The sequence below is a fragment of the Artemia sp. Qi Xiang Cuo genome, chromosome 5, assembly GCF_049724085.1.
Source record: "Artemia sp. Qi Xiang Cuo chromosome 5, ASM4972408v1, whole genome shotgun sequence".
Taxonomy (NCBI): Eukaryota; Metazoa; Arthropoda; class Branchiopoda; order Anostraca; family Artemiidae; genus Artemia; species Artemia sp. Qi Xiang Cuo.
Genome location: NC_142798.1, coordinates 48202057 through 48227239, shown reverse-complemented (window position 1 = coordinate 48227239; position 25183 = coordinate 48202057). Strand labels below are relative to the sequence as shown.

General features: G+C 35.8%; 1 protein-coding gene across 1 annotated transcript; it reads right to left on the bottom strand.

Annotated features, from left to right (window-relative positions):
• Positions 1-11377: 11377 nt before the first annotated feature.
• On the bottom strand, positions 11378-24971 carry LOC148952207 (death-associated protein 1). The gene is made up of 3 exons (XM_089088879.1): positions 24816-24971; positions 21462-21558; positions 11378-11771 (listed from the first exon to the last, which is right to left on the bottom strand). The coding sequence occupies exons 1-3, from the start codon at positions 24877-24879 to the stop codon at positions 11594-11596; spliced, it is 339 nt and encodes a 112-aa protein (XP_088945005.1). The 5' UTR covers positions 24880-24971; the 3' UTR covers positions 11378-11593.
• Between the last annotated feature and the right edge of the window lie 212 nt (positions 24972-25183).

Below are 25183 nucleotides of genomic sequence, written 5' to 3'. Positions count from 1 at the left end.
ATTGGTAATTAAAAATTCTAGTGTTCCTTTAAGTAACCAACAAGGGGCGTTCTCCCATTCTATAGCACAAAACTACAATATTACCAAAAGATGACCAAGTTGTTGTCGATTGCAAATTCTGAGAAAGTCAGTCGATTTAAATTATTGAGAAATTATATAGTTGGCTTAACAGGCAGTAATGCCACGTGGTGGCACATCCTTTCCTGAAGAGTCATCATTTATTCTGAGCAAACGGTTAATATACACTTATTTTAAAGTTATATTTAACCAAGTTGATTCAAATTATGCTTGACAAAAGTCTGCACAGTGAGGTATCATTTTACAGAAAGATCGTTGCGTGAGAGGGGGGGGGGGTGTTTGGTTCCTTGAAAAGCACATTTTTACTCCCAGTTTTCTAAGTTTCTCTGAGCATTCAGGTAAATATAGTAAATGGTTTGGGGAGCGGGGAAGTAAAAACTAATCTCTAACCTCCTTTCATTTGGATTAAGCCTGGGTTTAGGTGCTACAGGATGATAGATCCCTTCTTGTGGCAAACATTATTTTCTTTTTAACACGAAACATTATCTCCAGGGAGGGAAGAGGGAGTTGAGTATAATGAGTGATGGAGACTGGATTGGTTATTATTATTTTTCTTTTATATTTTATATTATTATTTTTCTTTTATATTTTATTTATAAACAAAATGTCAAACGTCGCCTATAAGCAAAGCCTTACGAACATGTTTGAAAAGATTTTGACCGAGACTTCCTCTCAGCCACCGTCAGTGGAAAGAGAAAGAAAAAAAAATAAAAGTGAAGAATCTACATTCTTACTTGAACGATAAACTGGTGACTGAACAAAAAACAACACTTGATTATCAGGATTATATTTGATCTATGTCTTTATTATTGGGGCTGGGGGTATGTGGCAATAGTGCCCCTTGTATTTCGAAAAACTTTCTATATACCATACAATATTACATTTACCGGCAGAGGTGGAAAAATGAGGCTGGGTATCATGAGGCTCTCCAGGAATTTTCTTTGGAGGGGGGGGGCAAGTGCTACCGTTTTTTTTAGTGATTTCGAAATGCAATATTTGGCATTTCCTATATATATATATATATATATATATATATATATATATATATATATATATATATATATATATATATATATGTGCGTGTGTGTGTGTTTGTGTTTTTGCATAAACATGTGTACAATGTATTTACACATCAGAGAACACTTGTTCAGGTTCCAAGAAGCAAGATCACAGATTCATGTGTATTTGATATTTCTTTGGGTTTTTCCCCAGGTAATAAACCAAAGAACCAATAGTTCTAGAAATTGGGGGATAGCTCATTCTATTGTTAATTAAAAATTCTATTGTTCCTTTAAGTAACCAACAAGGGGTGTTCTCCCATTCTATAGCACAAAACTACAATATTATTAAAAGATGACCAAGTTGTTGTCGATTGTAAATTCTGAGAAAGTCAATCGATTTAATTTATTGAGAAATTATATAGTTGGCTTAACAGGCAGTAATGCCACGTGGTGGCACATCTATTCCTGAAGAGTCATCATTTATTCTGAGCAAAAGGTTAATATACACTTATTTTAAAGTTATATTTAACCAAGTTGATTCAAATTATGCTTGACAAAAGTCTGCACAGTGAGGTATAATTTTGCAGAAAGATCGTTGCGTGAGAGGGGGGGGGGGGGGGTTAGGTTCCTTGAAAAGCACATTTTTACTCCCAATTTTCTAAATTTCTGTGAACATCCAGGTAAATATAGTAAATGGTTTGGGGAGCGGGGAAGTAAAAACTAATCTCTAACCTCCTTTCATTTGGGTTAAGCCTGGGTTTAGGTGCTACAGGGTGATAGATCCCTTCTTATGGCAAACATTATTTTCTTTTTAACACGAAACATGATCTCCAGGGAGGGGAGAGGGAGTTGAGTATAATGAGTGATGGAGACTGGATTGGTTATTATTATTTTTCTTTTAAATTTTATATTATTATTTTTCTTTTATATTTTATTTATATATTATCATTTTTAATTCAGTTATTTATTTATTTTTCTACATTTTTTTATTATTATTATATATATATATATATATACTCGTATATATATATGTGTGTGTGTGTGTGTGTAGGATGTAGTTTATCTATTTTTGGTTTATTTATAGTGGTTTTAATTTAATAGTTGAGGTTTATGTAAATAGTTGAGTTATTAGGTAAGTAGTTACGTGGAGTTTCGCGCGATCGCAAACCTTCATAGGTTTTCTCCAGCGTGAAAGTGTTGTTTAATTTATTAATTTGTTTATGAATGTGGATTAATAAATTTATGAACTTATATAATAAACTTATGGACTTATAAAAAAAAGTCAAGATTGCCCTCTTTTAAAGGTGTTTTCCTTCTCTTTCTAAAATTATGCTAACTTTATCATTTACTAATAACTTTTTATGTTAAAATTTGAACTCAAGAATTTACATATTTGGAATCGCCATAAAAAGCTGATTCTTTGATGTAATGTTATCAAAATCTAGGTTTTTATATTTTCACTATTGTTAAGGATTGCCAATAGACATTTGGTTTTTCATTCCGACACCGTTATGTAGGAAAAAAATGATTGTGAAAAGCCGGGAAGGGGTCATTCAGTTACAAATTAGAACGTATATTGCCCCTTCTAAGGGTCAAATTCTATCGGTCGGTAGCCAATCATGGGTGCAGGCATATTTTCGGTTTTATATTTGTCGTGCTTCAATGAATTTTTCTAGGGAGGTCATGTCCCCCTCCCCATGTTGGTGTCCATAATATACCTCCTGATTTCAACTGCCTCCCAGAAAACTTGTGTGAAACCTTTCAGGGGCAGCCATGAAATAAGGCAGCTAATATCAAACATATTCACTAAAAAGCTGCGGTCAGATTTCTTGCATTTCTCGACCGAATGGAAATCTCAGCCGAAAAATTTGCATTCCCCTCCTTTTTATTACTGGCTGTAAATCTTTTTGTTAGGCTATCTCGTATTGCCTGCTTGGTCTTAGAAATTATTTAATAACCACCTCATAGCCCTTGGATCTAAAATTCAACATTACTTCCTGGAACCTTCTGGACAGGAAGGTGTTATAGTACAAAGCCCAGTTAATGTACCCTTGGATATCGCTGACATTCCTGTGAAATACCGTAAAGGACACCCTAGACGGTCAATCACTTTGATCAAAAGCTTTCGTCAATCGATTGATTCAAGCATGATTGACCGTCTAGGAACCTGTTTGACGCTTGTGTCAAACGTTGACGGTGATTGATGGAAAGTTTCAATGACTCAATCGGTTGACGAGGGTGATTGACCGTCTATATTAGTTTTGTTCAAATATTGCGTCAGTCACGCGCCAACAGCAATGGAAGATATACCGGAAGAAAGCAAAAATATGGAGCGCGGGTTTATTTGTTTATTAATAGTTATACGGGGATCACCCTGAGTTATGGAAAGTTAAAAGTAAAGACTATTTTAACCAAAATATGAAAAGTGCTGCATTTGGCAGGATATTCGAGGCGGTAAAGACATTGAAACCAGATTATACAGTTTCCGAACTAAAAAAGAAAATGAATGTTTGAAGACCAAATTTCAATCGCGAATACAAGGTGATTGAGCTAAAAAAAAGAAGTCTGGAGCGTCACCAGAGGACATCCCACAACCTTAATTGAGAAATTCGATTATTTGGTGGGTGGCGTTTACCAACTCCCCTCCCCCCCTGCGGAAAATTTCCCCTCGGAACACCTTAGCTGGAAAATACCCTTTTGCTGGGTTTTCGATAGAAATATTTTCACGGACGGGATTACCGGCATGATTTTAAAAATCATCAAAAATTAGTTTTTCGCAAATTAAAGTGTGCTAAGAAAAAATTTCACCCGAGTTCATCCACAAGAAATTTTTTCGCTGGAATTTTCAGCTCGAAGGGAATTTTCTGGTGGAAACTTCCACGGTGAGGGAAGGGGAGGACATTTTACGTAAAAAGAACTTTCCATGGAGGAATTTTCAGTAGAAGAAAGGAATTTTTCTTGGAGGGGGAGCCGGATTTCCCGGTATTATTTAGAAACGATCACAAATTAAGTTTAAAAAAGTTTTTCAACTCAAAGTAAGGAGCAACATCAAACCTTAAAACGAACAGAAATTATTACGTATATAAAAAGGGTTGGCCCCTACTCAAGACCTTTCTCTTTACGTTAAAGTTTTGACTTTTTGTCCCACTTCTTTAAGAACATATTTGGGGGCGTCCACCCGCCCAGAGTCTCGGGCAAGTGACCCAAAAATTTGCGAAAAATTGAAATTTTCTCAGAATGTGGGGCTGAGCTTAGGCAACGAATAGGTACTATTTGAAAGATAAAGATGGCTTTAAACGATTGTTTACCTGTTATTTCCAGCAAATTAATGATCCTATGTCAAAATTCTTGGTCAACCTTCTTAAGACCATAGGCGGGCGTGCCTTGTTTGCCTCTCATTACAGGCAATCTAGCGGTCTTATGTCAATTTTATATTCTTGGTCAACATGCCTGAGACTCTAGGCAGGCATGCCTTTCGAAAAACCAATAAACAAGTTTGTGTCCAATAAGAGAGTCATGCATACTCCCGCCATTTCCCCGTGCCCCAGCCATTTAAACATTTGCCTCTCAATTACTTGGACTATCTGTCTTGGCTTTTCTCTGTCTACAATTAGCCAAGTCTTGATGCAACCTGCAAACTACTTGATAACTTCAATTCAATGCATATTAAAATTTTTGGTACCACATGTTTTTAGCTTAATTTTGACGATTTTTCGCCTACATTTTTCTCTTCTTTTTTTTTTTTTTTTTTTTAACTGCCAAAAATTGCAGAAGTTCATATGGAAGTCATTTCAACAAAATTGGATTTGTGGTTTTAAGATACTTATGGTGTATAAATTCCTCTTTTTCCCTTTCCTTAGCAGTTCTCAACGAAACTAAAAAAAAGACTCAAATAAAATTCTCAAACTTGAAACCCTTATTTTCTGGGGGGGGGGGGGTGAGTTCCTGTAGTCCTCTTGTTCTGTATCGTACAGAACGTTCAGTAAATGATTATGAATGAAGCGATTTCTCATCTTGAATACCACTCCTTGGCCCAGCAACGTTTCCTATTTTCTTTTTTTTTTCGCTTGAGCGCAACCAAGGTACATGCAAGTAAAGCCAAATCAGTATTATACTGCATTTCTCACACGATATACACTTCACTACCTGACTCTGAAACTGAAACTAAAAATCTGGCCGTGAGTTAAAATTAAACTTGAAATTAGCTTTGGTCGAGATTGAAGGGTTGATTGAAGAGTCAATGGAAGGATAATTGAAGCACACGTCAATCGATTGACGGAAATGTTTGATCAAAATGATTGACCGTTTAGTGTGTCATTAAGAATCTTAAAGGAGGCCCTGTTGATCAAAAGCTTCCGTCAGTCGATTGACTCAAGCATGATTTTCTGTCTAGGAACCTGTTTGACGCTTGAGTCAAGCGTTGACGGTGATTGATAGAAAGTTTGAATGACTCAATCATTTTGATCAAAAGCAGTGTGTTAGATTAGCTTTGGTCGATATTAAAGGGCTGAAGATTAATTGAAACACATGTCAATGGATTGACGGAAACTTTTGATCAAAATGACTGACCGTCTAGGGCCTCCTTTAGAGTTTATTTAACGCGTCCTCAGCGCATGGTATACTTCAAGGAAAATCATTATCTCAGTTTTGGTCTATAATGCGTCAGTTTAGTATTCTAAATTTTCATGATTTCTTTTTTAATAATGGTGCCGTTTTCCAATGGCGGGGGGGAGGAACTTTTGTCCCTCTCCCCTACATTCAAAAAATAACTTTTTTGGGTACTTGTATGAAAAATACTCTTTTTAGCATTTTCACCGACCCCCCCCCCCTAGATTTTGAAACGTGTATTTTGTGTCTCTTATCATTTTCGTGAACTGGAGCCACTGCCGTTTGCTTCTACTTAACTCTGGAAAATGTGGATTTTCAACTCTTGTGCAAATCAAGACGAAAATAAGGAATAAGCTGGACGTTCAAGATAATACGAGACTGGAATTGAAAATATCCATACAAGAATTATAACTCTTGGTGATCGGATGCGTTCTTAACCATCTCATTAATAAAAATTAATACCAAATAATATCACCACTTCTGTTTAACACAGAAACATGATTCCTAACTCCTTATTTTGCGTTTTATCTATCCAAATATTGTGGATAAGAAAAGAGTTTTGTGAACATATTTCCAAAAACCTGAAAAGGGTTGCGATTAAGAAAACCCCTATATTTAAACGATTTTCGGAAAACTTATCCTTTTTCGTTATTTTGTGAATCTTGAGCCTTAGATGGGTCCAACAGCTTCTGTACTCAATTAAAAATCAAGCAAAAAATGCTTATGTAGCACAATGAGGTGCAGACTACTTTCATCCATTAGGAGATCAATATAACATGAATTACAATTCAAATTAAAAGATTCAGACTTAGTGTGCCGTTTAGTTGAGTGTGGGCACATTTCTGTAATTTATATCTTCCTTTCTATTTATATCCTAAAAATGAATCACACTGGAATATGAAAAATAAGGAAAGTAAGCAGCAACATTAAAATTTGAAACATACAGAAATTATTCCATATACGAGGGGAATGCTTCTTCCTCAAGCCTCGCTCTTTATACTAAAGTCTTTATGTTCTTATAAATATTTATTATTCAAATTCATGAGCCCTTAAGTTCGAACGTCTTTCGTAATTTTGACAAAAAGTTAAAATTTGGCGTAAAGAGCGAATAGTCTTCCTCATATACGACATGATGTCTGTTCGTTTTAAGTTATAATGTTGGTCCTTACTTTCAGGTGAAAAAAACTTGAGAAATCTCAAAATATTTTTTTGACCGTTTTCCCACTAAAAACTATGCGGAATCAAATGGCCGTCTCAAAATTTTAATCGGATATCATTAGTGAAAAGGAGCATGGGATGGGGGGTTAGTTGCTCTCCGGTCTTTTGGGGACTTAAAAAGGGTACTAGAACTGTTAGTGTCTGTTCAAATGAGCCTCTCATTGGTTTGATTTGATCACCCTCGAGAAACGTCAAACCTTGAAAAACGAAATCACCATACCAACCCTGGCCTTACCAAAAGTGACATTTCCTCACATTTGTAAAAAGAAGTCTAGTGGTAATCGTGGAGCTAATCGTTACAATTTGTTACATTTGTGTAATTTCCACGTATCAGGTAAATATAGTATGCTCGATTGCGATTTTAATCATGTTAATATTTGTACCGTTTTTTCTAGTGCTCATTGCTTTGGTTACACTAACGCTCATGTTAAGGTGCCCACTTCTTTTTATCTACCTCCAGGAAGAAAATCGCAACAGTCTGAAAAAGATAGAAATTGTAAGAATCACTCCTCCCTCTTTACATGTCCTTTTTAGTGCACCACACCCATGCAAAAAACTCCGATCGAAGTTCTTCGAATACAGCTCAACAATTAACAAACCCTTCCGAATCATCAATACCCCTCCTTTTTTTAATCAGCTCCTGCCTCCTCCATTCTTGAACAAGAGCTCTCCTCCTCGCTTCGATGTTATACCCAGTCTCTTAGAAACGTCAAAACCCACCCCTCCTACTCTAACTTTTGGAAAACAGCGTCCCTTCGTTCCACTTACCCCCACCCCCGCTGGCAGAATCCTCATTCTATCCCCGCTTTCCCACAAAACAACAAATTCTTGACAGAACATTTCGACAATGGCAGCCACCAGGTAATAGCTGTTTAATAGGTTACTCTTGTGCAGCTACTGTTCCTTACCAGGTTAACTGTATCGCAGAAAACAATCCTTTGTCCTCCTTTTCTCCCAGGCCCTGTCCTACCCCCTTCTATAATCCTGCTTCCCACACAGACCTCCGTTTTCATCTCGAAAATGTTGGTTTATCTTTCACATTCCCCACTGGCTCCCAACATTCAAAGAAAAACTGCTCGTTTCAGCAATCGTTTTAGTTTTCCAAAATTCCTTGATACGAACGCTGAAAGCCTGAATTTTGACCAATTGACCGAGCTAGAGGCCCATTCCCAGGTACACAAAATTGACGTAATTGCTGTAACAGAGGTCCAAGCGCAGAATCCTGACTTATTGAAAAAATTTTACCCCTTGAGTAAAAAATACGAAAAATTATTATCTGTATGCTATAATCTTTTCCCCAAAATAGTTCGTTCCCCCAACCTCTCAGATTATGATGAAATCATTTGGATACGTATAAGACCCAAAGTTTTACCACATCTTTTTAATTTGATTGTTTTTTGCTGTTTTTATTGCTACCAAGTCAAATTGCTGCACAAAGACAGCGATTCAACTAACAGTTACATAGTAGTACCGACTTTGTCCTCTGTAAATATCCAAACGACGGTATCTTTGAGGTCAGTACTGCTAATGATCTGAAATTAAACTCCTTTTGTAGTTCCCTTAATTTAAAACAGATAGTAAAAACACCAACAACCAAAGGCAAGTCTACCCTTGATCTGATGTGCACAAATATGTATACTTTCTATGGCCCACCAGTCCCTTTAGAGGGAAGCTACCATTTCTGTTCATTGATGAAACCTCTTTCCAGTTTTAACCAAACATTCTCTCTTTCTGAATTCTCTTATTGGCCAATTTCCAATGAGGGTCTTTTTGATTTTAGATCACAAATGAAAACTGGTTGTCTCTCATGGGGAACAATGACACTGATGATAAGAGTTTCTAAATTACAAAAGCTGATTAAAACTAAATACACAAACTTCCCTGAGAAAATGGTGGAAACATGTCCTAATGACCAACCATATATCACAAGTCAATTGAAAAAAATTAATTAGAATTAAGGTGAATTTACTGACGCATGGTAAAACGTCTGAAGCTAACTCACTGTGTAAGAGGTACATAAATCTACTTCTTCATGTTATAAGAATCAGGTCAAGGATTTGTTCTCTACCAAGCCAAAACAATGGCATAATAGAATACAAAGAATGTATGGGAAAACCCGAAATAATACTGATTTACTTCTCCAAGAAGAGCCTTTAGTTACAGCCAATGATCTGAACAAATTCCTTTCCTCCATAGTACAAAGCCTCCCTCCCCTCACTTTAGACACTCCTCTTAATGTGAACTCTCAATTTTCCCTTTATCTCGCCCCCTTAGACGTGGAAAGAAAAGTATTATCAAGTATTTTGCAATAGGTTGCATCAAGACGCTGGGTAATTGTAGACAGAGAAAAACCAAGACAGATAGACCAAGTAATTGAGAGGCAAATGTTTAAATGGCTGGGGCATAAAACCATAAAAAAGTGCAGCACTTGTCCTCTAGACATCCCGATTGCACTAACTAAAGCCTTTGAACTACTTCGTTTAGGGACACTTACCTTGTATTTAGGGATTCAAGAGAATCTAGGGTAAAGTAAAGGTTTTTATGGAAATTACATTTTATAGATTTGGAAATAACATAAGATAAGAAATCTATAAAAAAAAAAAAAAAAAAAAAAATAGCCTACTACTTTTCTTTGCTTAGCATTTTTCCTTTAGAAGTGTCTAACCACAAAATATTTATAATTTATTTTTTAAACCCCTTAAGTTCAGTCTTAAAATACACCTATAACTAAAATGTAAACTAAATTTTGTTAATGAAAATCGGGGCAAAATACCACAAATTTAATTTTAACGCCCGAGAACCTCTGTATTTTGTATTTGAATAATCTGTATTATAAATGTGTGTAATTAAATGTGTTCAGTTGTTTTTTTTTTTGTTTTTTTTGCTATCAAGTAAAATCCTATCGCTAATTACGAGCGTGTTGGTTCACTCATGCAAAGCCTTATAACCCGGAGCATTGCTCATATCACGTATAGCTGGAGAGAACAAGAAGCTTAGTGATCAAGCACGGTTCTAATGAGGCTTGAAAATACTGGCACAGTTGAATAACAACAATAATATAAAAAAAAACTAACGGCAAACAATCATAATTATAATTCAGTTTAATAGATTATTCAATCACATTCTTGCAGGTATTTCAAAGAAAAGGTCAATTACGCTACATATAAAATCAAATATTGCCCTGGATCTCATCTAAGTTGATCTTCTTCAACATTAATCTTTTTGTGGAAAATCAGTAAATGTGGATATTTTCTTACCCATGATTTTTCATCTTGGATTTTAAAATTATTTCGAGATTCTCGGTTTAAACTACAGATTGTTATTTCTATCCATCAAGATGATAGGATTAATTGCCTGAGCAGCAGAACTATAACCGAATTTATAGCTGTATAGCATTGGGGATTTTTTCTTTTCAGGTACAGCTTGATTTTACGGTATACGGTGTCTTTAATATTCTCGCTAATCAACCTAATTAGTGTTATTCTGTCTAGTTTGTTTTAAATTTTTCTCAAAAAGACATGCAGCCAATTTTCTGTATTTGCCACCGTGGTATAGGAAGAATCTTATGCATAATTTGGATGCTCCCCATATAATGGCAAAGTTGGCTATGCTACATGATGACCTTTCTGAGTCTTCTATTTTTAAGTTTGAGCCATTTCGTGCTCTTTTCCTGTTTTTCGTCTATTTCGTCGTTTTGTTTTCATTTTCGTTTCCTTTTTCTTTTCTGAGTTACTTAGCGTTTTTCAGTTGTTTTTTTTATAGCCGTTTATTAATAAAATACTATTATATACTGTTAGCGATCAATATATCATTGTGTCTAAACCAAAGGGTGTTATCTCACACTTTATGCGAGAGAGAGAAAATGACAAATGAGCGTCTAAGAGTGTAGAGAATGTTTATTCTCTGATTATACTTGTAGAGGCATACTTACTCCATAGGAGATTGATCCTGATTGGGATTAAACATATTTCAGAAAGTCTAGATTGAAGCCTGCCAACTGAATTTTATACACTGTTTGCCAAAATGAAGTCTTATTCTTCTTGTCATGTATTATTTATCTACAGCACTTAGAAAGATGTATATACGTTAATGAATACACACATGGGTAAACGCCAAAGATATCTTTGTCTCTATTAATTTAACAGATTTCTTTTATTTGAGTCTTGGAGTAAAAAATAGCTCCCACAGAGAACTTTATAAATCTGTCTTCACTATCCAGCAAAATTATGAAGATGGGAGATACGTTCTTTGGTTTTAAGCAAAACAGTTTGCTCATTATCATTATGTTCCAAAAAAAGATGAATACAACGAACAAAGAAAGAGCAAGCTTACCGCGGTTGAGGTTGCAAATTAGCACTTGAGATTTCGCTGAAACTCAGTTCATTACAACCAAACTTTGATTATTTTTATTAGCCTCCATCTTAAAACTTCACTCGATTTTCTTTCGCTTGATAATTCTACACGTTCTAAACTTCAAACCAAAGGATGTTTAATAAAACCAAAATAAAAAAAAAAAACTTCCCTCTCATAACACAGCCATTATAAAAAAGGAAGGTACAAAACAAGTCCAGAACCCACAAATTAATATTTTTATCACAAAAGCATTACAGACTTTTTTCTGAAACAGCCCACCATTGGAATTAAACTTTGAATTTCACTGTCAGTAAACGGATAATAGGTAGGAATATTCAATGATAGAATCGTCTAGGCTGTCCCAGTGGCTTGTTCACTTTGTGTCCAGTAGTGGCTTCATCATGGGTAGCCATCTTCTGTTCGTGTATAGCCTTGGCTGCCTCTTCTGGAAAAGCTTCTTTGAGTTTAACTGGCGCACCAGAAACAACAGTCACTACCTCATTAGGACTTGTTCTTAAAAGAAAAAAAACATAGTGATTCTAAAAGTAGAATATGATGTGTAAACGACGTATAAATTGCGAAAACTTAGGCAGTCAAAAAAAAATATCTAAAAAGTTATACTATAAAGAATTTACAACTTGTTTTGGGATTACTTCTTTTTCTCTGTAAAACCTTGACTTCCCTACTAATCATACATTGGAATAAATTCTTGTAAAATAAGAACTGACTTAATCCTAGTGATTTGACGAAGACTGGGAAGTTATATTGAAAATCAGCTGATGCTGGGAACTTGGCTTACAATGTGAGAACAAATATTTTTTTCCTTTTCCAATTTCTTAATCCTAACCTTCTTCTAACATGGACAGCGACATGTTGAGTCTCGTTATCCGAAGTTAAATGATAGTATCCATGGGAAATTTTATATTGTTTGCGTTATTAGTTTATTAATTAGTTTCAATCTCTTTACTTTTATTTCAATAAACTAGATACAAAAAATGTATTGTTCGCACATTCCTTAATTAAAATATGTTTCAGGAATCTGTTAAAATGATACAATAACGAAAATAGCAATTCTTTAAACAATAATACCTTTGTTCTTGTCTAAACCTTGTGTTTTGTAACACTAAGCCGACCCACAAAACATGGGATGTTCTCTGTGAGCAGAAGATCCCATGACTACCCTGCAGAAAATAAAAGACTACTTTATAAGTCTCTCAATAGTCTTTCATCAACCATGATATCGATAACTTTTAGCATTCAATTATAACTCTCTAAAAAAGACAGTCAAGCTCAGTTTTCAGAAAAGTAGCAAAGCGTATATAAGTATTTTTTCAGTAAAAAACTTTAGAAAGATCTTTGTTTACTTGAGGCAATTAAATTAAAGAATTCAGTATGGTTTTAGCAAAAATAAGACAGTAAAATTAGGTTTTACTTCCTACCTTCCTTAAACTTTGCCATAAGATATATGCAACTTTTTCACATAATTAAATAAAAAAACAAGTATTTTTAACTGAAAGTAAGGAACGACGTTAAAACTTAAAACGAACAGAAATTATTCCGTATATGAAAGGGGCTGTCCCCTCCTCAACGCCTCGCTCTTTACGCTAAAGTTTTTATTGTTTAAAAAAATAGAGTTGTGAGAAAGTCAAACTTTAGCGTAAAGAGCGAGGCATTGAGGAGGGGACAGCCCCTTTCATATGCGGAATAATTTCTGTTCGTTTTAAGTTTTAACGTCGTTCCTTACTTTTAGTTAAAAAAAACTTGTTTTTTTTATTTAATTTTTACATTTTTGAAATAATGCAGGTTTTGATTTTGGCTCACCGTACATAAATAATTAAAACAAAATTTGCATATTAATTTTACTTTTATTTGGTTAAATGGCTTTCTCGAAACTTGTTTAATTTTATTTACGATCGTAACTTATGAATTAACTTACGTAACGAACTTCTATATTCATATATTTTTAATACGTATATTAGGGGGCTCGCCCCCTAGTCAATACCTCGCTCTTTAAGCTGAAGTTTCAGTTCTGTTCCAATTCTGTAACAACGACCCCTCGATCACAAAGGTCGATATTTATAAAAAATAGATATTATTACAGTACTAAAAAATCTTTGGCTTAAAGTGCGTTTTATTGCCTAGTGGCTGAACCCAATCATACACGCAATATTTTCTGTTCGTTTTAGGTTTTGATGTTACTCCTTATTTTCAGTTGTAAAACTTGTTTTTTTTTATATTTAATTTATGATCTTTTTTTTAAATAATGCAGTGATAACCGACGCCCCCTTCAGAGCAAGGTTCCCTCCAACATGAATACTTTCTCCATAAAGATATCTTCCCACATAACCCCCGATCCATTCACCTCCCTACTACCAGAAAAAATCCCCCCTGGAAACGTCTGTATACTTCCAAATCACCAATACTATATGTTAACATTGGGTAAAGTTCATAACTTTCAGCCCTCCCCCCGGGGACTTCGGGGGATTAAGTCATCCTAAAGGACATAGTTATCATATTTCAACCATGCTGAACAAAATGGCTATCTCAAAATTTTGATCAGGTGACTTTGGGAAAAAAATGAGCGTGGGATCGGGGGATTAAGTCATCCTAAAGGACATAGTTATCATATTTTCAACCATGCTAAACAAAATGGCTATCTCAAAATTTTGATCAGGTGACTTTGGGAAAAAATGAGCGTGGGAGGGGGCCTGGTTCCCCTCCATTTTTTTGGTCACTTAAAAAGGGCACTAGAACTTTTAATTTCCGTTCCAATGAGTCCTCCACGATATTCTAAGACAATTGGGTCGATACGATCACCCCTGGGAAAAAATAAAAAAATAAACACGCATCCGTGATCTTTCTGCTGGCAAAAAATGCAAAATTCCACATTTTTGTAGATAGGAGCATGAAATCTCTACAGTAGGGTTCTCTGAAACGCTGAATATGATGGTGTGATTTTCATTAATGTTCTATAGCTTTTAGGGGGTCTTCCCCCTTTTTTCGAAAATCAGCCAAATTTTCTCAGGAGCGTAACTTTTGGTGGGTATGACTAAACTTAATGAAAGTTATATATTTGAATTCAGCATTGAAATCTGATTCTTTTGATGTATCTATTGGTATCAAAAACCCGTTTTCTAGAGTTTCGGTTACCATTGAGCTCGGGTCGAAATAAATTCCATTATTTGATGAAAGCTAAAGTAAATAAATGAGTTTTTTTCAGTAGCCAGTTGTAAAAAAAATAAAGCGATTATTAGTTTTGCTTACTGAGGGGGGCTGGAGGAGACAATTGTAAACCTCCGGTTAAGAGTTTTGACCATGGAGATAATAATTGTATACTTCTCAGCCCTTCCACTGCAGATGGTACCTTATGAGATGCTTCCTAATCGTGCAAAAAAGCGATTTCTCTCGTTTTTCAAGATGGGGGGGCCTCTAGTTGGGATTTTACATCTTGACATCGTGGCACAAAATGGAAGAAACGCCACTTTGCTGTGGCACGGTCTCTTTTCATAGGGAGCGCAATAGCGCTGCTTAAGTAAAGAGCGATGGGGACACAATGTATTTTTATTTACTTTTTTTCCCGATCCGTGATTTGCACAAAATCCAAAAATTCTGAACTGACATCAGCGGATTATTTCTTCAGTTGTTCGTTGGCTTTTATTTTTCAGTTGCTTGCTAGTATCCGCTGATGGCAGTTTAGAATTTTTGGATTTTGTGCAAAGCGCGGATATTGGCGAATGACTCCCTTTATGGTTATTAGGTATTTGATTTTAATTCTTATAATTTTTTCTTTTATTGAATTTTATTTATCTTTTAATTTTTTGGCTGTTTTTATCATTGATTTTCATTGGTTTTGTTGACTTTCCGCGTCTGTTTTTTGTTTTTTTTCTTTGGCATTTTCTTTGTTTATATTATTTTGTTCGCTCTGAAGAAGAGAGACGATTGTTCTCTCGAAATATTCACTTTGTGTGTTTCTTCAGTATTTTCATTTGGCCTTTAAAAATCCCATTTTTGATCGTTTTCTTTCTTTATGTCAAAAGTGATTGGAGGGAAAAAAGCCCCCCCCCCCCACGCCCATCAATTCCCAAAGCACAACAAATCAAAATTTTGAGATAGCCATTTTGTTCAACGCACTTGAAAGGTCTGGAAATTATGTCTTTGACAACCGCCATACCTTCTCAAGACCAGAACATAATTTGCACTTTACTGAAGAAAAAAAATATGGCTGTGGATTGTCAGCTTAGTATACATATACCGATATTTATTCTTTGGAAGTTTTAATAATTTTTTATTTATTCAAGTTAAAAAAGTAAAAACATTTTAAAGGTAATTAAGAGTCAACTTGTTAAAAGTCAGAAGTGAATGGAGGAACGCCAGCCCCCCCCCCCCATGCCGATCATTCCCCAAAATATATCCGATCGAAATTTTAAGAGAACTTTTTTGTTCAGCATTGTTGAAAGGTCCAGTATCGGGGGTGTCAACCTCCCCACAGTCCTCAGGACAAGAGTAGTGAGTTAGGCAATTCGTTCATTGTTTACACATAGTATATGTTATTCGGAAAGGTATGCATGTTTGAAGTTTACTTTCCAAGAAGACAAAGGGTATTCAGGTGAGCTTTTCAGAGAATGTTGAGAGGAGTGTTGAACTAAATCAAAACACTTTATGTGTATACGGATTGTCAAAAGGGTACAAAACAGGAACAACTGAGTATATTAATTTGGAAAATTCAGGAAATGGTAAGGGAGATGACCAAAAAGGCAATATTTGCATGCTATTAATACTACTATAACTACCACCACTACTACTACTACCACACTACTCTATTTACAGAATTAATGGGAAATTTGAACTAAACTAAAAGACGCTATATGCTTGCGCATTATCAAAATAGCCCAACTCAGAGTTGATTTGGGTATTGGGTATATCTGAAGTTGAAACATTCAGAGAATACTTAAAGGGGAAGATCATGTCACCAAAAGGCAATATGTGCACACTACTGCTAATACTAATGTTACTGCTACATTTACTACTACTACTTCTAATGCAACTACTTGTAGGAAAAAGAGCAATGAAACGGCTTAGGGTATTAAGTTGAAACTTTCAGGGCATTTTGAGGGGAATGTTGAAATAACTGTCCATACTATTATTACTTTTTACTGCTACTAATACTGATATTAAGGCTAAGGATATTAAGGTTAGACCTTCAGTGAATGTTGGCGGGGGGGGGGGGGCTGTTGAACTAAATCGAATCACACAGTTTGCATACAGGTTGTCACAACGGCGTATCAGCAATATCTCAGGAACGGTTTAGAGCGTGACGTTGAAATTTTCAGGGCATGCTGAGAGGGGTGTAGAACTAACAAACACATCCTATGTGCATACTACTGCTACTGCTACTACTAAGCCTAAGGGTTAAGGCTCGTACCCAGAGGAGGGGGGTTAGGGAGGTTTGACCAACCCCCCCCCCCCCCCGAAATTTTTGTCTGACTCGTAACAACGTAACAAAAATGGATATAAACAAATTTTGTGTCCGTTTTTTGAGGTTTTTTGTGTACCCCCCCCCCCAATTTTTTTTTTAGTAAAACCCCCTCCGAAAAAACAAATCTTGGGTACGGCCTTACTAAGGGTAATAGGAGAATTTTTTTACTAATTCAAAACACACCAGGTACATGGAGGGTGTCAAAAGGGCATATCAGCAATCTCCCGGGAGCAGTTCAGAGTAGTAAGTTGAAACTTTCAGGAAATATTGAGCGGGTGGTGAACTAAGCAAAAGGCAATATATGCATACTACTACTTCTCATATTACTACAACTACTACCGTACTGCTACTATGATGGCTAAGATTATAAAGGTGAAACTTTCAGAGAATGCTGAGTGGGATGTAGAACTAAATCAGAACAAAATATCGATGTAGATTGTTGAAAAGGCGTATCAGCAATATATCAGGAACAGCTTAGATTATCGAGTTGAAATTTTCAGGGCATGTCGAGGGGGATATTGAACTAACCAGAAGGCAGTATACACATACTATTACAGTCGCGACTGTGATTGCCACTACTTGTGACTGCAACTGCAAATACTTGTGACTGCGACAACTTATGACTTTGACTAATTGCAACTGCGACTTCTCGCGATTGTGACAGTTTGAGACTATGAGTGCAACTATTTGCTACAAGGATGGTAGCAGAGACAGAACTTTTGATGCAGAAATGGGATTTTGATGGGAAAGGGATGCTTGAACAAGAAATACTCTAATACAAGAGTAATGTGAGGATGTTGTTTTTCACAATGCCTCCAGAAAGAATGGGCTTATTTATTTGCATTTGCTTTAAATGATTTAGTTTTGTTCTCAAATATTTTGGAAGTACATTCTGGTTTTCAAAATAGAATAGGCAGGATAACTTAGGACTGGAACAGGGTATACAATAGAAATTTCCAGGGAAAGTTTATGTTGATATATAACTAAATCAAAGGGCACTATGTGCATGCTGGTTGTCAAAAGGACAAAGGACAATCACCAATATCTTGAGAACTTTTGAGGGTATTAAGTTGAAACTCTTAGGGCTGGCACTATTACTACTGCTGTTATTACTATTGGACAAAAACAAAAGGGTCTATGTGCATCCAGGCTGACAAAATGGCATAGATATAATTTCAGTTGAGGGGAGATGTGCATCAAGGCTGTCAAAAGGACATATCAGCAATATCTTGAGAACTTCTGAGGGTATTAAGATGAAACCTTCAGGGCTAGTACTATTACTGCTGCTACTACTACTGCTGCTATTACTATTAGGCTAAATCAAAAGGGTTTATGTACATCCAGGTTGACAAGATGGCATAGATATAATTTCAGTTGAGGGGGGAAACTAAACAAAAGGTACTACGTGTATCCACATTGTCAAAAGGGCTTTTGTGCAATATCCCAAAAACAGCTAGGGGTGTTACGTTGGAACTTCCAGAGCATGTTAGGGGGGATGTTGAACTAAATCAAAAGACGCTGTGCATCCAAGTTTGTCATAAGGGCATATTTGCAATATCTTGGGAACTGATAGATATTAAGTTTGAACTTTGAGGGCATGCTTAAGGAGATGATTAACTAAATATGGATTTTAGAAAGGCATATCTGCAATATTGCTGGAATTTCTAAGGGCATTAAGATGAAACTTCCAGGGGGTATAGGTTGAACAAAATAAAATTGCACAATATAGATGTAAGTGGTCAAAAGGGTATATCATCAATACCTCAGGAAATGCTGAGGGTAGTAAGTTTAACCTTTCAGGGCTACTGCAACTACTACTACTCCTACTACAAATACGACTGCTACTGAGATTATTTACAACTGCAACTAATTGTAAATCCAACTACTTGTGCCTGCTTGAAACTGTGATTGTACCTACATACGACTATGACGGCACTGACTCCTTGTGTCTACAGCTAGTTTTGACTGTGATCACAACTATTAAATGATGTGACTGCAAATACTTGATGCAGTGACTATGACTACTTGGGCCTGGTAATGCAACTACTTGGAACAACAACTGCAACTATATGCGACTCTGGATACTTGTAACTGCAACTACTTGTGACTGATACTATCACCACTACTCGAACTAATATTGAACTAAATTAAGAGTCCAAATGCATCCAGGTTGTTAAAATGGCACAGATGTGATATCTCAGGTAAGGAGTAGGATATTAAGTTGAAATTTTCAGGGAAAGTTAAGGGGAATGTAAAACTAAATCAAAATAAACTCTGTGTATCAACATTATCAAAAGGGTGTCTGTGCCATATCCTTAAAAAAAATTGCGATATTACATTGGAACTTACAGGTACATTTTTGGGCATGTTAAACTAAATTGAAAGAAACTCCATGAATCCAATCTTGTCCAAAGGGCATATCCATGATATCACAGGAATGGCTAAGGGTATTTTGTTAAAATGGTCTGGACATATTGAATTGGAAATACAACCAAATCAAAAGGCAGTAGGTGCATCAAAGGTTGTCATCCGCTATATCATAGGAAAGGTTAAGGGCATTACGTTGCACATTTCAGGGAATGTGGAGGGGGATGGTTGATTATTATTTGTCTATACCCAATTTTGTACATGATGGAGGTTAGAACTATGTAATCTTCATAGAATCCAAAAGATAATACAGATTTTCCAAGACCAAGATTACATCATAACCAAAATTACTAAAAAAAAAAAAAAAATGAATGTAGATTGACAGTTTAATATATAATGATATTTATTCCTGAGTCTTGTTTGAAAAAATGTTTAAAATATATTTTGTTTTCAATAAAGTAAGAATTATGTTCTGCTCTTTAAAAAGTACAAGGGGCATTAGCCCAACTTCTCTTTGTGGTAATTTCTGCCTGTTTTGAATTTGACTTGGTTATTATTGTAATTTATGTGCGTTTTGGGTTTCATTTATTGATTGATAGCGATTTATGGTAGTTTTTTTACTTGAAAAATTATTTGACTTTATTTCTGTCACTTTTGGTTTAATATAGCTCTAGTTTTCTTTGAAAAGCCTTTTTTGGGAAACGTTTTTTTTTAAGATTAATGGTTGGAAAGGATCTTGTACATTAATGATTTTCAAATTTTATTTTTGTATATGAATTGGAAAAAAAATGAGAAGCTTTTTCAGCAAGGAGTACCAACTACAAAATTTTGACATTGCTAAGCACTATAGCTAATGTACATCCTTGTAAATAGGGACAGTCTCAAACACAGTATATAAATTATAGGCAGTATGATCTTTTCCTATCTCACCCATTATAAAAACCCAGACTGAGGTGGGAGTACTCCAGTGAACATAGAAACATAAGCAACATTAGATCTTTTCACGGGTAGACAAGTCAGATTTCTATTGAACGCGAAACTTGGCTTCAATGTTGGAACACTAAATTTTGAAGAAACTAATTTTGAATTAATTTATTCCAATAAATATATGAAAATCGGTAATTAGTAGTGCAATGTTTTTATTAGATGTTTTTAGGAATTAAAAGTAGGTTTCAAAGTCTAAAGTTGGTTTCAAAGGCACTTTGAGAAAGTTTCTGCCAAAATACGTGTTCCAGGGTAATTTGACTGCTGATGGCAGATCAAATGAGAGGAGCTGTTTGTACGCGCTAATGCAAGAATAAGTGGGAGGAGCTGTTTGTTTGCACCAAGAATGAAGAGCCAGAAATTATCTGTGGTAAACTTACTGCTATATCTTTATACTGTGGTCTCAAACAAGATGCAAAAAGAACAGAAATCTGGAGGCCAAGCTGGCAGGGTAACTACAAACCTTGTAATTATAGAGAAAAGGGATAATTCAAGTGTCCAAATCCAGTTTGATGATGCCCTAGTTATAATGATTTGTAATTAGTAATGTCACCATTTTGTATGCCAAGAGTACCGGAGATATTTGGAACAAATAGCAACAGGTATGCAGAAAGCTGCCAACCACATCAATGCAAGGAATCTTTATTAGCTGCTTAAACAAGACACAGTTAATACAAGATGTTTTAACCTCAATCAGAAATGATGACAGCAGTCATTTCATGAAGAAGGATGTTATCTTAGAAAGATGAAAATCATACTTCTATACTTTGCTTAAACCAACCCCATCAACAATGACCTGTCCCACCAAACCCCTTCTCCAGCTGATTCTCTGGCTGTTGGCAGAGCATCTTCTCCCATTCCAATTCTGAACTGCAGCAAGCCTCATGATGACGTCAACAATGGTCTTCCAGCTGCACATGAAATCTAGACTGCCATTAAGAAACTCAAGAATCAGAAAGACCAAGATATTGACTCAATTTCAGCTGAACTGTACAAAGGATGATAAGCTTTGTAACTGTGCTATTTGATAAGTAGAAAAGCTTTAAAACAAGTAATACTACATTTGACATATAAAAAACTAAGCCAATTCTGAAAAAAAAGAACATAAACTAACTTAAAAACAATTTCCAAAGAAAAGTGCAGGTTGATATTAGAACCTGTCTTTACTTTTCTTTGGATAACCTTTTTTGGAACTTCTTCAAAATGATAATTAAGGAATTTGGGCACATATGGATGTTAAAACAGTAATCATGCAAAAAATTTAGATCTGTGTAACTAGAGGTGTTTTCCTTATTTTGCCCCTTTAAATTTATTTTTTGCTCTAAAATTGCTCTCTATGTTTATTTGTTTCCTCAATTAACTACATAAAAACTCACTTTCCTGGATGTACAAAATGGCTTCCTTCTCTAGGGGGTGACTGCCTTTCCTCGTGATTTACTCTTGGCTGAGAGACTCTCATTCCACCAACCTTCACTAAAATATTAAATTTAAGTAAAATGGAAAATGTAGTAAAATGGAAATTCTAGGCTAATGGGGGTAAAAAATTACTAGCACTCATAATTTTAAAGAGATTGTGTCTCGAGATTGACTGGGTAGGAATAGGAAAGGTTTTTATTGTCAATGGGTCAAGACATAAGAAAATGGGCAGAAATATTGTTGACATATCTTTGAGTAACAACCTACTATTGTTATTCTAAAAGTGAGTAACAGGTAGACCAGAAGAGACTACTGCTTTGCAAAGAATCAAAGTGTATACCTCAAATTTCATAAATTTACAGGAGAACAAATTGTTTTGTTAACCCTTTAACTAGAACAGCATTCAGAGCTCAAATAAAAAAAATATTAGAAGGTAGCTGTTGTCATTCACAAACAAAAAATGGTATGATAGGAAATTAAAACAGACAATTTTAATGGTAGGAGAAGAATAGAAAAAATGCTTCTTTACTGATACAGTAACCAACAAAGTTTTAAACCCTGTAAGCTAGAGATTATTTCATTTTCAAGAATGACTCATAGACTTGACAAAAAATTTGACAAACTAATTTACAGCCATGTAGTGCCAAAACAGGGACATTTCCCAAATGACACTAGGGGTCTTATAAATTATTCCTAAAAAAAAGAAATTAACTTAATTTACACTTTGGAGCAAAAATAAGGTCCATACTGGATCTGTTGTGCTCTGGGTCAATGATGGCAAAATTTCATCACTGTGTTAGGGCCCAGTGACATGCCACAAGAGAGGTCTGCTGGAGAGATGCAATTTAAGCCGAAAGCAGCATCAGCCTTCTAGCAAGACACTGGTTATGATGAAGTTGGCATCAGTTGGTAGTTGAGTGGGATGGACAGTTCCACTCATATTTCGAGGGCTTGTCATTCTATTCCTTGTCCAGTCTGGGTTTGAAGGACACAGCCATGGGTGCAGTCACCATTTCAACTTGAAGGCTAGTCCAATTATTGACAACACACTTGGACAAGAAGTGTTGCCATGTTTGTGCACTGACAGAATGTTTTGACAGCTTTTGTGAGTGTCCTCTTGTATGGTGCTCACTTGAATGTTTGGTAAAAGGGGGGTTATTTGGTTGTGCATTATACTTGTAGGTAAGCATCATATAACCATGGTGGTGTCTGAAGACAAGTGTTGGCAGCTGCATGTTCCAGTCTCTTTTTGTATGGAGATCTTATAGGCCAGCTATGCACTTTGTGGCATGCCTCTGAACCCCTTTGATAAGACTGGTATCATTCTTATAGGAAGGGGAGGTGAGACATGTACCAAAATCCAAAACAGGCCTAACTATAGCCTTAGAAAGACTGTATGAAGCAGCTGGTTATGGTGCATTTGAGGAGACCAAGGCTTGAATTTGCTTTTGAAACTGCTTGTTGCCAGTGGCCATGGAACTTCAATTGTTCATCTATCAGCACTCCTAGATCTCTTTCTTTGGGACTTGTTTTTAGTACTAAGTCAGCCAGTGAATTGGGATTGGATATGTTGTACTGGTGATGGGGTTGTTGTTTCCAAAATGAAGGACACTGCACTTTGATGTGCTGAATTCAAGTAGCCAATCTTGTGCCCCTGTTTGGATTTTATGAAGGTCACACTGCAGACTTTGTTGATTTGCAGGCCCAAACAGCTTGGAGTCATCAGCATAGAGTGATGTTGTTTTCTGTTCTGTTCACCATATTGTTGATGAATATGAGGAATAAGGTAGGGCCCAAAACAGTGCCTTGGGGGACTCCACTAACAACATCACATGGTTTGGAGAAAACCTTGTCACCATTAGCTGTGAAGAGTCAAACCTGCTGAGTCCAACCAGTCAGAAAGTCCATGACCCAATTGATCATGTCTGCATGGGTACCTTCTGCCAAAAGTTGATAATGTATAAAATTATTCTATCATTTTTAAACACCTTCTAGGTCCAAGCTTGGTTGCTGGTAGCTGAGTGAAAAGTTTATGGTGTTTTATACACTGTAGCAAAGCCTACTGAATTTTTGTGATGCTGGGTCCTATTAGGCCTTTAGTATATTCTATTGGTGTTAAATTTCCCATAGTTAGACCAATGTTAATCAGCATTTACTTATCTCAATTCTGAAGCAAAAATCCATTCAAAAAAAATTAGAACCTTCAAAAGTCTTTTACTATTTCTTTTCATTAGTCTTGTTCTGATGATTTATCAGAGACATTGCTTGCATCAAGGATCCAAATTATTTTGAAAATATTGATCTGTGATCCTATGCACTGCATGGTTTTGTAAATACAGGTTTTGCTATGACCAACTTCTTGACATTATCACAGATTTCATACAATTTACAGAACTCAGTCTACCTCCTGAATGTTTGTATTGACTTGTTGAAAATTTGACAAAAGAAACTCTTCAATTTATTCCAATTTTTATCTTGGAGAACTCAACAAGTGATGTTTGGTGAGAAATTATCCTCTTGGTTGATTTCTTTACTTGTGTACTCCAAGGAAGCAGCTCATGCCTGATGGTATCTGTATATGTCAATGATTTACCCTATTTCATTCACCTTGCCACTATTAAAATATCCAAAGATGATGAGAAATCCTACTCAGCAGCACCAAGTGTTGGTGGTAGACACCTTTGACAAAGTGATCTTATTTCCCAATATCAATGGTGTGACTTAAATTCCATGTCAATCAACTTGATAAAGTGCATTGTTCTCCATTAGGCCTATAGTTGAAGCTATAAGCCTGATTATTCTTACCTTAGGCCTACTTCTAACGTAGTGCTTCCATGGACTGTGTCTTTGTGACTAGCCTACTGTCTTAGTTTTGATAGGCCTATGAATTAGAAATTTATAACATGCATGAGAGTTGCAGAGTTACTAATTTTGTCTTTTAACCATAAAAGGAAGTTTCAAATAGTTGAATCTTTAGAATGCCTTAGTTGACTACTTGACAATAGCCTAAAACATTGCTTTTCAGCTTCAACTGCATTCTATGTGAGTGTGATTGCTCCAGATTATACTCAGACTTTTGGAGGAATTTTAGGTTAGTGTTTATTATAGCCTAGGGGAGAAATCAGATAGGAAAGAAAGAAATATAAAGTCTCAGGCCACCTCCCCTCTCTCTATGAAGCAAGATAGCTCTTGACTAGCCACGCAAAAGTTTGCTGATTTACTTAGCCTACCTCAAATTGACTTTGTCGACACCTTAGACTAGCCAATCAAAATTTTACACCTACAGCCTAGCCTGTATCAGAAGTAGAACATACTTGCAGGGGGGTGTCCAGCCAGATTTTGAGATTTCTGTTCTTCATTTGGAATTTTGTCAGACATTTTTCCAAAATTGCACTCTTAAAAGATATTACATCTATCTCTGGATTCAGGAATTCACCAACGTTGATAAATGATTCATGTTGCTCCCGGAGTATGTTCAGATTTTTCAGTCTAGGACAAACAAGAAAAAGCAGAAAGTATAAATGTTCAGAACGTGTCAGAATGGATGATAAACTGGAAAATATCAATCCGAAGCTTTTTAAGAAGACTGGTGCTAGGCCAATCAGTGAAATCGATCTTGATGATTCAGTAGAGGATGTTATTGACAGTAGAGAGATATTTGGTAACGATAACCTTTAGCATC

Bases quoted from the DNA above. Each gene is read 5' to 3' on its own strand.
- LOC148952207 (XM_089088879.1), bottom strand. From the start codon at position 24,879: ATGTCTGACAAAATTCCAAATGAAGAACAGAAATCTCAAAATCTGGCT. The intron at 21,559-24,815 runs GTATGTTCTACT...TTAATATTTTAG, and splicing joins GGCTGGACACCCCCCTGCAA to TGAAGGTTGGTGGAATGAGA. The intron at 11,772-21,461 runs GTGAGTTTTTAT...TTTTCTTTTAAG, and splicing joins CATTTTGTACATCCAGGAAA to AACAAGTCCTAATGAGGTAG.